The sequence below is a fragment of the Phyllobates terribilis genome, unplaced genomic scaffold, assembly GCF_046119375.1.
Source record: "Phyllobates terribilis strain yellow unplaced genomic scaffold, ASM4611937v1 Scaffold_7__3_contigs__length_470593459, whole genome shotgun sequence".
NCBI classification, from domain to species: domain Eukaryota; kingdom Metazoa; phylum Chordata; class Amphibia; order Anura; family Dendrobatidae; genus Phyllobates; species Phyllobates terribilis.
The window spans coordinates 255756813-255770173 of record NW_027362767.1 but is presented as its reverse complement, the minus strand read 5'-3'; the positions used below and the strand labels follow the sequence as shown (position 1 = coordinate 255770173).

At 46.0% G+C, this 13361-nt stretch overlaps 2 protein-coding genes and 3 non-coding genes across 5 annotated transcripts; 4 read left to right on the top strand and 1 right to left on the bottom strand.

Annotated features, from left to right (window-relative positions):
- The first annotated feature begins 1258 nt into the window (after positions 1–1258).
- RPL10 (ribosomal protein L10) lies at positions 1259–7639 on the top strand. Its single transcript, XM_073640363.1, has 7 exons — positions 1259–1355; positions 1446–1483; positions 3517–3575; positions 4847–4954; positions 6809–6947; positions 7156–7318; positions 7411–7639. Exons 2-7 carry the CDS (start codon positions 1461–1463, stop codon positions 7564–7566), a joined length of 648 nt encoding a protein of 215 aa, XP_073496464.1. The 5' UTR covers positions 1259–1355; positions 1446–1460; the 3' UTR covers positions 7567–7639.
- Positions 4578–4711, top strand: LOC141155681 (small nucleolar RNA SNORA70). Its single transcript, XR_012247585.1, has one exon. It is a non-coding gene; the product is annotated as a small nucleolar RNA SNORA70 (small nucleolar RNA).
- On the top strand, positions 6513–6646 carry LOC141155680 (small nucleolar RNA SNORA70). The gene has a single exon (XR_012247584.1). It is a non-coding gene; the product is annotated as a small nucleolar RNA SNORA70 (small nucleolar RNA).
- LOC141155682 (small nucleolar RNA SNORA70) lies at positions 6970–7104 on the top strand. Its single transcript, XR_012247586.1, has one exon. It is a non-coding gene; the product is annotated as a small nucleolar RNA SNORA70 (small nucleolar RNA).
- A 1084-nt stretch (positions 7640–8723) lies between the features above and the next one.
- Positions 8724–13301, bottom strand: LOC141154435 (deoxyribonuclease gamma-like). Its single transcript, XM_073640362.1, has 8 exons — positions 12585–13301; positions 12251–12339; positions 11920–12006; positions 11618–11730; positions 11417–11529; positions 10888–11045; positions 10501–10597; positions 8724–8798 (listed from the first exon to the last, which is right to left on the bottom strand). The coding sequence occupies exons 1-8, from the start codon at positions 12717–12719 to the stop codon at positions 8724–8726; spliced, it is 867 nt and encodes a 288-aa protein (XP_073496463.1). The 5' UTR covers positions 12720–13301.
- Positions 13302–13361: the final 60 nt, after the last annotated feature.

Genomic DNA, 13361 nt, shown 5'->3' with positions numbered 1-13361 from the left:
GATATATGAGCACTCTAGCTATGATATATAAGCACTCTAGCTGTGATATATGAGCACTCTAGCTGATATGTGAGTATTCTAGCTGTGATATATGAGATAACCTCTCTAGCTTTGATATGAGCACTCTAGCTGATATGTGAGTACTCTAGCTGTGATATATCAGTACTCTAGCTGTGATATATGAGCACTCTAGCTGTGATATATAAGCACTCTAGCTGTGATATATGAGCACTCTAGCTGTGATATATAAGCACTCTAGCTGTGATATGAGCACTCTAGCTGTGATATGAGCACTCTAGCTGATATGTGAGTACCCTAGCTGTGATATATGAGCACTCTAGCTGTGATATATGAGCACTCTAGCTGTGATATATGAGCACTCTAGCTGATATGTAAGTTACTCTAGCTGTGATATATGAGCACTCTAGCTGATATGTGAGTACTCTAGCTGTGATATATGAGCACTCTAGCTGTGATATATAAGCACTCTAGCAATGATATGAGCACTCTAGCTGTGATATATCAGTACTCTAGCTGTTATATATGAGCACTCTATCTGTGATATATCAGTACTCTAGCTGTTATATATGAGCACTTTAGCTGTGATATATAAGCACTCTAGCTGTGATATATAAGCACTCTAGCTGTGATATATGAGCACTCTAGCTGATATGTGAGTATTCTAGCTGTGATATATGAGATAACCTCTCTAGCTGTCTGACATGGAGACTCTAGATATAAGGGCACTCTAGCTATGATATAAGGGCACTCTAACTGTCATTGTGCAGCACTCTGTGGCATTCACGTTCTTGCATAATTGCTGTCACGTAGACGCTCTTGTTTTCTTCCAGAAACAGCTGCACTCCTGTTCTTAGGCCATTGCAGGTAACCTCATACTTGGCACACACCAATGGCCCTTTTTTGTAGTCCTGCACATCTGCCTTGAGAACCGAATGGATAAAAGTCAATGACATTTTCATATTTTTATCATTTCAGTATGTTTCCTATTTTCACAGCGGAGCCTTTCTGACAGGCCTGAGACGCAGAAGATATTTTTACACATAACACACTGTAGACGTCGAATGAAATACATGTTACCTCACGATGACAGGGTGATTTTACTTACCTAGTGCTCGCTGTTACTGTCCCTTTCTCAGGTGACATATTGCTGTAGACCTCACATGCTAAGTCATTGAGGTTTGGTCTCCGGTAAGATGGCCGCTGCTGTACGTCAAACACTAGAGCGCCGACGCTTTCAACGTCTTAGGTGGGACATCTTCTACGTCATGTTGGAGGCGGGGCGCATATATAAGTGAGTGCGCAGGCGCAGCCGCTTCCTCTTTGGCTTCGGCGAGGTGAGTAAGATGGTGGATGGTGCGCGCGCTCTTGTCCAGTCGGTGCCGGGGTTTCCGCTCACTGCTCGTCTTTCTTTGTGTCTCCTTTAGGTACAAGGCGCCATCATGGGCCGCAGACCCGCCCGCTGGTGAGTGATAGGCGGGGGGCGCCTCCGCCATGTGCCGGGCTTTGGCCTGTACACGCGTTAACTGTGTGCGTTTCCTATAAAGCTGTGGGGAAGGGGGGAGATGACTGCTGTGGGCTAACGACCACGGGATACAATCTTATTAGGCTATGTGCCCACGTTGCATTTATGAAGCAGAAAATTTCTGCTTCATAAGGCTGTGTGCCCACGTAGCATTTTTCAAGCGTATATGCTGCGGAATTTCCGCAGCGTAAACGCTTGAAAAACGCATGTATATCCGCACCCCATGGTCCCCAATGGGATTCCGCAAGTTCTATGCACATGCTGCGGATTTTTCCGCAGCGTTTATGCCGCGTTCAAAAATCCGCAGCATGTCATTTAATTTTGCGTTTCCGCATGCGTTTTTCCGGGAGAGGACTTGCATTTATGCAGCAGAAATTTTCTGCTTCATAAATGCAACGTGGGCACATAGCCTAAATGCAAGTCCTCTCCCGGAAAAACGCATGCGGAAACGCAAAATTAAATGACATGCTGCGGATTTTTGAACGCGGCATAAACGCTGCGGAAAAATCCGCAGCATGTGCATAGAACTTGCGGAATCCCATTGGGGACCATGGGGTGCGGATATACATGCGTTTTTCAAGCGTTTACGCTGCGGAAATTCCGCAGCATATACGCTTGAAAAATGCTACGTGGGCACACAGCCTTAGTCACCGATTATCTTTGAAGCTGGCAGGGAATGCTGGGAGTTGTAGTTTTGGCCACTCTGTAGATTCCTTGATGGAAAATCAACGCTATAGATAAAACCTTGTGTCCAGACACTGACTTGATGGTTTTCCCTGTAGTTTTAGCATGAAAATAAAACTACACTTCCCATGATGCATTAGCGTGGTGCCTGTTCTCTGTATTAACCCCTCAGTGACCTTTTTTTTGTTGTCAGAAGTCGCTTGTGGGGGAGGTGAACCCGATCTTCAAACACCAGGGCTGCAGCTGTTACAGCAGTGAGCAGAGCCCTGATCATTGCTGGTATAACTTCAAATGCCTGCAATAGGGGTGGGGGCCTTGGCACCACATTGGGTTGAACTAGATGGACTTAGTCTTCCTTCAACCTTAACTACGTTACTAGATTGTGGGGTGCTGATGGGTCACCATGACAGAGGAGTTGCCTGATCTGTGTTTGTATGAAGCCACAGTCTGGACTTGATAGGAGACTGTGATGTCTGGACTCTCGGGTAAAGTTTAAATCGTCCATTTTTCCCCATCTAAAACTAAACACAAATAATTTAAAATCCTTACACATTTCTGCTGCTAACCTGCAGCACGGACCACCTGAAGTCTGGGTTGCTGTATCCTGCTTGTCGTTCTGTGGGGTATCTGCAAAGATCGCCAAAAATAACGTATAAAAAACCCCACATTTCTACTTTCTGTGCCTCTGGTAATATTACTAAGCCTGGAGAAGCCCTCCAATGGTCGGCACCAGAAGTCTGCGGTGCCGATGACATTACAAGCCCCTAACATGACACCTGTAAGGTTGTGACGTCAAGGGTCCCAGTCACTTCCAGTGCAGATATGGCCGGCTCTAGACGGCGCCTTTAGCCCCCTTACTGACACTGGACACACCAGTACATAGTGTCTGCTCCCTGTGTTTGATGTAGGCTCAGGAGCTGAACTCACATTTTTTTTGGTAATTATTTTTTCATAAAAAATGTTATTTCAACTCTAGTTTCCCATTGACTTGGTGGCAGATGTTGCAGCAATAGGTTCAGTTTTGGTAGTCGCCAAATATAGATTGATCTCCTAACGTCTATGCAAATATGGGGATGTTCTTTGGGGAAGGGTTTTCATCATGAGCAGTCTTAAAGAGGTTGTCTGCTTTTATTTCCATGTTTTGGTCTGGCTGTTATACTTGAGTGGAATCCTAATAGGGATTCTGACCAGACTACACTATTCGTTGAGTATTAAGGAATTAAATATATTGCAGGGTTATATAACATCAGATCTTGAACTCTTCTGGTAACACGACTGTCCGTGTTTAGTTACAGATACTGCAAAAACAAGCCCTACCCCAAGTCCCGCTTCTGTCGGGGTGTCCCAGGTGAGTGGTGGAATCGGGTAAGACGTTAGTTTAATTGAGCGGGGTGTTAAAGGAACAGTCCAGGGTATGAAGCGGTGTGCCCACGATGCGTTCTTCAAGCGTTTACGCTGTGGAATTTCCACAGCGTAAACGCTTGGTAAACCTTCCCCCATGGTCTCCAATGCAATTCTGCACTGTCAATGCCCATGCTGCGGATTTTTCCGCAGCGTTTATGCTGCGCTCAAAAATCCGCAGCATGTCCATTGATTACGCTGCATGTCTGCAAAATTGCCGCCATTGACTTGCGTTGGAACGTGCTAATTCCGCAAGACTGCGTCTGTACTTGCGTAATTGGCGCGTTCTAATGTGCAGATGGTACCCAGGTCTGGAGGAGAGGAGACTCTCATCCAGACCTGGGTACCATAGAATCTGTAAAAAAAAAAAAAAAAAAAAAGAATTTAAAATAAAGTTAATACTTACCTTCCGATGTCCTCCCGGTGTTTTGTCCATGCCGTCCGGTCTCTTGCAATGCTCGTGCTGTTGTGAAGGACCTGCCATGATGTCAGTCATGTGACCCATCACATGACTCAATGACGTCACCGCAGGGCCTTCACACCACTGCGAGCATTGCAAGAGCCGGTTGCATGGATTTATATAGTGTGATCAAGTTGTCAAGCACTTTTCCAAGTGATGCTAAAATTGCCTGGAAAAGCGCTTGATAACCCGCATGCAAAAACGCATGACAAACGCTTCTACCTGGCAGGAAAAACGCATGTGTTTTTCCTGCCAGGGAGAAGCGTAAAAAATATGCAGCATTTCTGCATCGTGGGCACATAGCCTTACTGTATACCTGGCGGCGGTGCATGACACTGGCGAGAGAGGTCACGCTTGGGCACAATGTTCTACCAGATTGTTCTCTTGCTCAGCACTGTCCAGTATATAGAGTAGGGCCGTGGTGTATGGGAGACTGTAGGGTCTACATGTGTAGGTCTGTTTCCCATTTGGCAGCAGAGAATGTGATATTTGCAGCTAATTAAGCCGACCAGCTCATGCCTTGATCGTGAGCTGGTGTGCAATGGCTGCATACAGTAACGTCCTTGGTTGTGTATGTGCTTTGTCTGTCGTACAAAGTGCTCTAAGGGACCTTGGCGACAGTCACATTGAGCCGATCTGTGTGAATGGTCTGATTGTATCTACGTCAACAACTATTATTGCGTAAACTGCAGCAAACCACCATTTCTGGCCCCAACGGAGCTGCCTCGTCTCAGACATGTTGTTATTATCCTTTCTAGATCCTAAGATCAGGATATTCGACTTGGGTCGTAAGAAGGCCAAGGTGGACGAGTTCCCACTATGTGGTCACATGGTCTCCGACGAGTACGAGCAGCTGTCATCCGAAGGTACATGTGAATGAGGGCTATCTCACAGGAATCAGCCGCCCTCTGCTGTCCAGCTTCTATAAAATCACAATTCCCAGCATTATGGCTTCAGCGGGAGTTGGGAATTGTAGTTTCACGACAGCTGAAACACTGAATGACCGATTGTCATAAATTAAATCACAAAAGTGGCAACTTGTGCAAAATGTCAGATTTCTGTTCCATGATTGTCAAGTAGGGAACAAACTGCTGTGGTGAACCCCGGGGAGGGAAGACATTTAATGGTTCAAAATGGAAGTGGGGTATTGAACTCATGACAGCTGGGCATTTAAAGGTGCCCGCGAACTGTGCGTTATCCCACCTCTGTCGAGATTTATTGTGGGGACCTGGAAATGGCCAGAAGTGTGCCCACTATGCGTTTTTAAGCCTTTCCGCAGCGGCAACTCCGCTGCAGAAACGCTTAAAAACGCATGGTAGAAGGCCTGCCATGTTCCCCAATGAAAATCCGCAGCACTACCAATTTTGCAGATTTGCGGTGTTTTGTCACCATTGACTTGCATTGAATCGTATAATATCCGTATCACTACATGTGCACATGCGGTTCAATGTGCGAATGGTACCCAGGTTTGGAGAAGACTCTCCTCCAAACCTGGGTACCATAGTACCTGTAAAAAAAATAAATAAAATATACATTATGCTCCCCTTCTGATGGCCCCCGGTCTCCATAGCGATCTGTCCTGGCAGCTCGTGATGGTCTAAAAGGACGTGCCATGATGTCATTTAGTCATGTGACTGGTCACGTGACCAATAAAAAAAAATAACAAATTGGTGTACACAGCTATAGTGAGGTGCAGGTGGAAGGGAGTTGCAGACTCCACAATCACTATAGAGTATAGGAATCTTTCACCGCACACTCAGGAGATTCAATGCAAAAGTTTAGTGATATTTAAAAAAAAAAAAAGTGCAAGTGGTGGACAAATTACAGTTCTTTTGTTTAGAAGCGACTTTTACGTTTCGGCCCGTTCCTGGGCCTTGCTCACAGTTGCTCTGGGGACTTCACACAGGAGGTGCAGGAGCACCCTTACTGCATTTACTCATAAGGACTCCACTCTATATGCATCCCCCACAGGGATTTCTCTCATGCGGTTTGGACCATCACATCCTTCCCCTTCCTGTGAGCAAGGCCCAGGAGCGGCCCGAAACGTAAGTCGCCTCTAAACAAAAGAACTTTATTTTGTCCACCACTTAAATGTTTTTTTAATTAAAACTTTTGCATTGTGTGCGGTGAATTTCTATACTCTTAATAAAAAAAAACTGCAGTAAGTCTTTAGATCTGCCCCATAATTTTGCTTTATGATGGTATCCCCCCCAACCTGTGGTTCTGGCCCACCATACCGTGACTGCCTGCAACGACTGAGCCATGAGGGAACTTCTAATGTCTGTGGGGGTTGTACCAGGCTGCCATGTAGATAGTAGGGTGCGTCTGACACGTGACTAATTTAACTTACCAGATCATAACTTTTATTGCACCAAACTGTCTAGAATGTGTCCTTGAGATGTGATCTGGTGCAGAACATGAGGTTTGCAGCTAATTAAGCCGACCATCTCGTGCCATCATCGTGAGCTGGTGTGCAATGGCTGCATACAGTAACGTCCTTGGTTGTGTATGTGCTTTGTCTGTCGTACAAAGTGCTCTAAGGGACCTTGGAGACATCAACATTGAGCCGATCTGGTGCATAGAGGTGATCGGTTTGTGGTGCCGACCAGATACCAGTCCACGCAGTCACTTATGCCGCTTGCCTCATGATGTGGCGGTGGATGGCATCAGACGCACTTTAATACTTGACCTAATTAATAACGTGCTGGTTTTCTCCTCAGCTCTTGAGGCTGCCCGTATCTGTGCCAATAAGTACATGGTGAAGAGCTGTGGCAAGGACGGTTTCCACATCAGAGTGCGTCTCCACCCATTCCACGTCATCCGCATCAACAAAATGTTATCCTGCGCCGGAGCTGACAGGTAATGTTGTCTTGTCTGCAGATGGCAGTGAATTAAGCCGACCAGCTCCTGCTGCCATCAGAGCGAGGTGTGCAATGGCTGCATACAGAGACCTCCCGGCTGCGTGTGTGCTCCTTGTGTACGATACATGGTGCATGAAAGGGCCTCGGAGACAGTAGCCTGGCATGTAATGTGCCGTGTGGTATCTAACATGTGGTTCTTCTCACAGGCTCCAGACTGGTATGCGTGGTGCCTTTGGGAAACCTCAGGGCACAGTGGCCAGAGTCCACATTGGACAGGTGATCATGTCCATCCGCACCAAGACCTCAAACAAGGAGCATGTGGTGGAAGCTCTGCGCAGAGCCAAGTTCAAGTTCCCCGGACGTCAGAAGGTAACACGGCTGCTGTTATCTGCGGGTGTAAGCTCAGCAGTGCTGTGCACAACGTGGGTCTGATCCTTTTATATCAAACTTTCTCTCTTCAGATCCACATTTCCAAGAAGTGGGGCTTCACAAAGTTCAACACAGAGAACTTTGAGGATATGGTTGCTGAGAAGCGTCTCATTCCCGATGGCTGTGGCGTGAAGTACATCCCTAACCGGGGTCCCCTGGATCACTGGAGGGCACTGCATGCTGCATAAGGGGCTGCACTTTTAATTGGTCATGGGTCTTGTGAGATCTTGCATCAATAAAGTTCTAAGTACAGTAATGAAATGTTTGGTCTGCTCGTTATTGGTGGTGAGACCTCCGCTAGCTGAAGGGTTGTAGACTACACATGCTGGGTTATCGGAGGACAAAATGGGTACAAGTGTGAATCATGACTGCTGTGTTCATAGTGTCTTCTGTATATGTATGTGGTAGTAATGTGTATACCGGCAGAGGTCCCATCTGTCCATGTCCTTCTCTCCATGTTTCAATGAAAGCTACAGATCAGTGTTTGTAGACCATGTAGGACTAAGGTCCTTATGATGCTGTTGACTTGGGACCTGCAGTCGGGTGCTCCAATTCAGCAATATTACAGCTGAATGAATGGAGTTGGTTGCCACTAGGGCAACACCTTAAATGCTATATTCTCCAAATACCTCCTGCACCAACACCAGGTCTCTCGTTGCATAACAGTGTCTGATTTTGAGCAGTTGTGCTATAACTTCCTTCAGATCAAGCTCTGGTCTCTGAAGTAAGTGAGAGAAGCAGCTTAGAATGACGGTCAGCCCTGCAGCCAAGGTCATGTGAGCCTTGGGAGACCTAGTATGGGAGGTAGGTATTTGGGATATTTTCAGGGAGGGAGCAGTGTTCAGAGATGTTTATATGGATCACACTGCCAGACTGACTCTTTTGGTCTCCTGACCTGAACCTATAGTCTCATCGTAGGCATATGAGGCAGCAGCTCTGGTTCAGGAGACCTGTGGTTAGGCCAGGCCTTGCCACTGTGAGATATGGCTCTGACCCTGCCTAAGTTTTATTTCAGCCCTTGAAAATGGTTCAGTCTCAGTGTGACCCTTGGATCAAAGAAGGATGTACATAATGAATAGTGCTGATCCAAGAGGTAAGGTGAACTCCACATAACCAACCAATAGTTGAGTTCTCCCTAGGACACACTAAACCAGACTGGTCAATGTCAGGGTTGTATGGTGAGCCACATGGGAGCACAAAGGGTACTGAAACAAATGGCCATACACCATGAGCAGCAGATACACCTGTGCGAGCTGAGCGCTTGGCCTATAAAATCTGGTCTATTCCTACAAGAACAGCCAAAGCCTCGTCATCTGAGGGAGAAATCGCTTTATTAGACTGATGATCACAGCTCTCTGTCCATCCGTGGATCGGCCCGGAGATTCACTTCTACTGGAAAATGGTCACTCACTTCCAGCGCCTGTAGAATAAAATAGGTTAAAGTGGATCACCAACTATATATGTACAGCCATGCCTGCCAACATATCTGAAGTGTATGGGGTGGGGGGGGTCTCTAGACAGGGTAGCTTTTAATGTATATGGTCCTCTTAAAGGAGAAAATCTTTCTAGTGCACGCTAGGACTGTCTCATGGTATCTATAGGAAATATGGGAGAGAGGTGGTGGACTAAGGAACATCACCAGATCAATGAGAAACTTGTGAGTGCTGGGGATCTGACTGCGGAGATCTTCCATCCCATTATGGAGGCAGAACAACCCCTTGTCAATGCGTAGCTTAGTCAGCCATAACACCGCCAAAAGACCCAGAGGGACGAGGAACCGATCAGAGGACTGCGTGGGGAGTGACAGCGGGACAAGAATATGGAGAGCGGAGAATTACTTTTTATTTTTAACCACTGGCTATCAAATTCAATTTTTAATGAATTTGCCATGCAAATCAGCCCAAATTTCAACATATTCGCTCTACTTTAGTGTCATATGCTGAATAACACTTCACATGGTACTTTAAGTCCCCCATTTCAAGGATCTCTGCATCTAGATCAGGGTTTCCCAAACAGATCATGTTTTCAGGGTTTCCTTGGTATTGCACATGTAGTAATTTCATCAAGGCATCAGAAATTGCCATGAGTTCTCTCCCCTGTGCAATACGAAGGAAATCCTGAGAACATGATGTGGGGAGGCTGTGAGAACTTGAGTTTGGGAACCACTGATCTAGATCATAGATGTCAAACTCTGGCCACCAGGGTGATAATATTTTTGTCCAGGGATGCAGGCACTGCCCCCCACTTGGCATTGTTCTTTTAAATGTATCTGCCCGCTGGCCCTAGCAGTGTAGCACTTCAGAACTCTCACTACGGAGACCGGAGTAGCAGGGGACTGAGGAGAGGCGAGTAGTGATGAGCAAACAAGGTCAGATGATAATGTTTGAGTTTTGCAGCTGATAGACTGAACACTTGCTGGAGGACTATGAGGGGCCCATTATTCTGTATGGAGGACTATGTGGGGCCCATTATACTGTGAGGAGGACTATGTGGGGCTCATTATGCCTGGTGGGTGGCTATTATACTGTTTGAAGGGTTAGTTGGATCCATTATACTGTATGGAGGGCTGTGTGGGGGTCACCATACTTTGCAGGGGGTGTTACAGTAGGGTCGTCATACTGTGTTTGCGGGGGCACTTTTGTTGGCATCATACTTTATGGGGGCAATGAAAGGGCTTCAATAGGACAATTACTTTGTAAGGGCTGTAGAGTTGTGAGATAATATTCAATGGGGGCACAAAAGAACATATGGGGTTTTTGGAGGTGGAGGGGGCCCAGTTAAAAGTTCTGCTATGATTTCTACGTATGCCCCTGCCCTTGAGGAAATGCCCAATTCTCCGGTCAGGTTTTCTGACTCTTAAGATCTATTAATTAAAATGTACTTTGTTTGTGGGACAACCCCTTTGTTTCCATATGAAAAGGTTCATCGTTATATTTGATATTGAAAAAGTCTACGATTTAGGAATTTTTTACTTATTAAGGTTGACCCGTGACTTTGTCCAAGTTTTTAATTTTGGCCCTCTAGGTATTGGACTTTTACATCCCTGGTCTAGATCATATATTTACGCTTCATCCATTAAAGCTTTTATGACAATGATGGGTCCATGATAAAACAGAACTTACCTCCTCTTCAGATAAACCAAGTTTTCTCTTGAAATTGAATGGTTTCGCAGAACCCGGTATAATCCCTTTAAGAAGTTCTTCTCCATGTACCACAATGCTTGATGAATGACATACAGAAGGGAAAAAAAACCTTTCACAAATTATGGATATGTACTATAGTATAGAGCGCTCCCGAATTACTCAACTTCAATCAGACTGAGCTGCAGTACCAGGCGCAGCCACTATAAAATGCAGGGCGCTGTAACAAGTCAGCTGATCAGTAGGGGGTGCAGGAAGTCAAATCCTCTATCTGATTCACATGGCTATCCTAAGTCTTATAAATCCCCTTTAGGATAAAGTTTAGATGATCATCTCCTTTATAAGGTCATGTCTCGATCCTAGAATTACCGGTCATATGCACAGTGCGTCTTCTGCTTCACCGTTGTGTCATCTTTATCACCAATCAGCCAGTGGAAAGTGTCGCCGCTCTGGAGCTGAATGTTTCGCCATTCCTCCGCTGTGACATAACCACATGCAGCGTTCAAGTCTCCGAGGAGCATCAGGCTCTGATAAAATTCAGGGAGTATAGTGAGAAGAAGAAGAACTATATTCTTAAAGGGATAGACCCTAGAATCCTTTAAATGGTAATAACCATTCTGATTACCTCCAGTCACCACTAGATGGAGCTCTTTACATATAGAACAGACAATGGTGATAATGCAGTGACCTCCCCCTAGTGGAAGCTGAAGGGAACTACTGCTTTCTTATTTATAAGTGTCCACAAGTATGAAAGGAAGCATGAGATCTGTAGTTTTGTCTCTGATGGCTGTTAACACCCCTTACAGTCTTTGTTTTCGGGGTCCATACAGTGGCCATTCTGTACATACACATGTCTTGGTGCAGTCGGCACCTCTGTATTTTTTTTTTTTTAACCCACCTCAATTTTCCAGCGACTCTTCACTTGCAGCATCACATGTAAGAGTCTATTAATCTCACTGGCCGCTCGGCTCGGACACGTGTGGTGAGACATCAGGACAAAATCTTTAATAACTTCAAAAAAAGAAGAAGGAGCTTGTAATGCCGCGATTAGGGCTCAGGATGGATATACAAGGGAAGAAAGGGGGGCAATATGGCCGACCTGTCGTGGGGGAGAGAAAACGGACAGCAAAGGGTTCTCGTGCGAAGGCTTCTGGGTGATCCGGGTGATCCTCCACATACTGGTACCAGTCCATCACCTGCACGGTGTCGGCTCTAGTGTGCAAGAAAATTAGGTAGATATGCCAGCCCACAGCCAATATGAACAGGAAGTCCAAAAAAAATCTCGACAGCACTCCAAAAGTTGTATTATGCAAAAAAGTGCAAAAGTTTATTAAAAAGCCTTTTTGATATGGGCCAATAAACCTTTGTACAATAGAACGGAATGGTCGACCTCGACTGTACCTGTAGATAAATACAAACTGCTCCTTGTAGCTGTTCTTCCCCAGCCTCTTGCTCTCCAGGTGCTGGTAGCGATGGACGCCATCAAATCTACAGAGAAATGAAGCGGCGTCATCCTTATTGTATTCTCTGTGTTTGCACATGATGGGGCTGCCATGTACACCCACGTCATGTACCTCTCAGCCTCCTGTATACCATGGGAGGATCTCGCAGCGCCTTCCTTGCTGCACGGACTCCATGAACATTGATCTCTTATTGCTGGCCCTTAGTATATATATCTGGTATATTAACACATGGGAACAATGACTCCTATCATCTACTTTGATCAGTTTACCTGTTGAGCTCAGACACCAGAGCAGGAACCGCTTCTCCCTTCGAGTCTCGCACTTCTTGAATTGCACTAATATCACAGCGAGCAAGAATCTAGAGTGAAAAGAGGCAGATATGAGAAGAACGGGGTATATGGGATTTGTATCCACCAGTCCCATAGATGAGGAGAAAGTGGCACTGCACATGTGCGACTGCAGCTCCATTCATACAGGGGAGACATCAAAGAGGGTCCCAAACACTTACTACCTGCCCTGTGGATATTTAACCCCGTTACTGTTTATGGTCACTATAGGGTCATTCATAGACGTACAATACTTAGCAGACAGGCAGTCACCCACCTTTACCAGGACGCTCATAATCTTCTTATTCGATGCTTTGGCTTCTCCAAAACTTTTGATATTAAAAGCGCAGATTTTGAAGGCGACGGTGACTTGCAGACCCAGGATTATCAGGAGAAGCAGGAAGGATCTCATGGCGTGACGTAGATATATAGCACCTAGTCAGTGTGGATGAGGCCCTATAGATGGGGCGCTCTCCGCTCTGGTCTATATAGTCCTGTCCCCGGTGAGCGCAGAATACAGCTGAAGTATATGGAAGACCCATCAGATGGAGGACGGGCACCAGACAAAGTGGTCAGTATCGGAGTCTATAGCTGAGGACTCAATGGATGACAGAAGAGGGGGCAGAAAATTCAGGAGACCCCGAGGGGATGAAGCAGGGCGGCCGTCTATTATAACACACACAATGTGGGACGGATGCGGCTGCTGTGTCAGCGCTCGGTCAGCAGGGAACACAAGAGAAGGGACAGTACCTGCTGCCGGGGGACAATATACATACATGGGGCCTGACCTGTGGTGCCCGGTCCTAATGGCGGCCATAATAATTGTCACTCAGCTTTCCCAAACATGACTTCTTTCCTCCCATAAAGACTGCACCCCGATGAGGTTATGTGCTCATCAGGCTTTACTGTGCTGTTCATTTCAAGTGAATGGGGGCGAGCTGCAGTACCGCACACAACCTTCAGACAAGTGTGGCGCTGTTTTTGGAAACATTTTTCTATATTTTAGAGCGTAGAAAAATGTTTAATGTGATGTAGTATATCAAATGTAAGGTCC

Excerpts from the sequence above, each read along its gene's own strand:
- RPL10 (XM_073640363.1), top strand. The coding sequence starts at position 1,461 with ATGGGCCGCAGACCCGCCCGCTG. Across the intron at positions 1,484-3,516 it reads GGCCGCAGACCCGCCCGCTG|TTACAGATACTGCAAAAACA; the intron begins GTGAGTGATAGG and ends GTCCGTGTTTAG. Across the intron at positions 4,955-6,808 it reads CGAGCAGCTGTCATCCGAAG|CTCTTGAGGCTGCCCGTATC; the intron begins GTACATGTGAAT and ends TTTTCTCCTCAG.
- LOC141154435 (XM_073640362.1), bottom strand. The coding sequence starts at position 12,719 with ATGAGATCCTTCCTGCTTCTCCTGATAATCCTGGGTCTGCAAGTCACC. Across the intron at positions 12,007-12,250 it reads CTGGTGTCTGAGCTCAACAG|ATTTGATGGCGTCCATCGCT; the intron begins GTAAACTGATCA and ends ATTTCTCTGTAG. Across the intron at positions 11,731-11,919 it reads CAGTTTGTATTTATCTACAG|AGCCGACACCGTGCAGGTGA; the intron begins GTACAGTCGAGG and ends CTTGCACACTAG.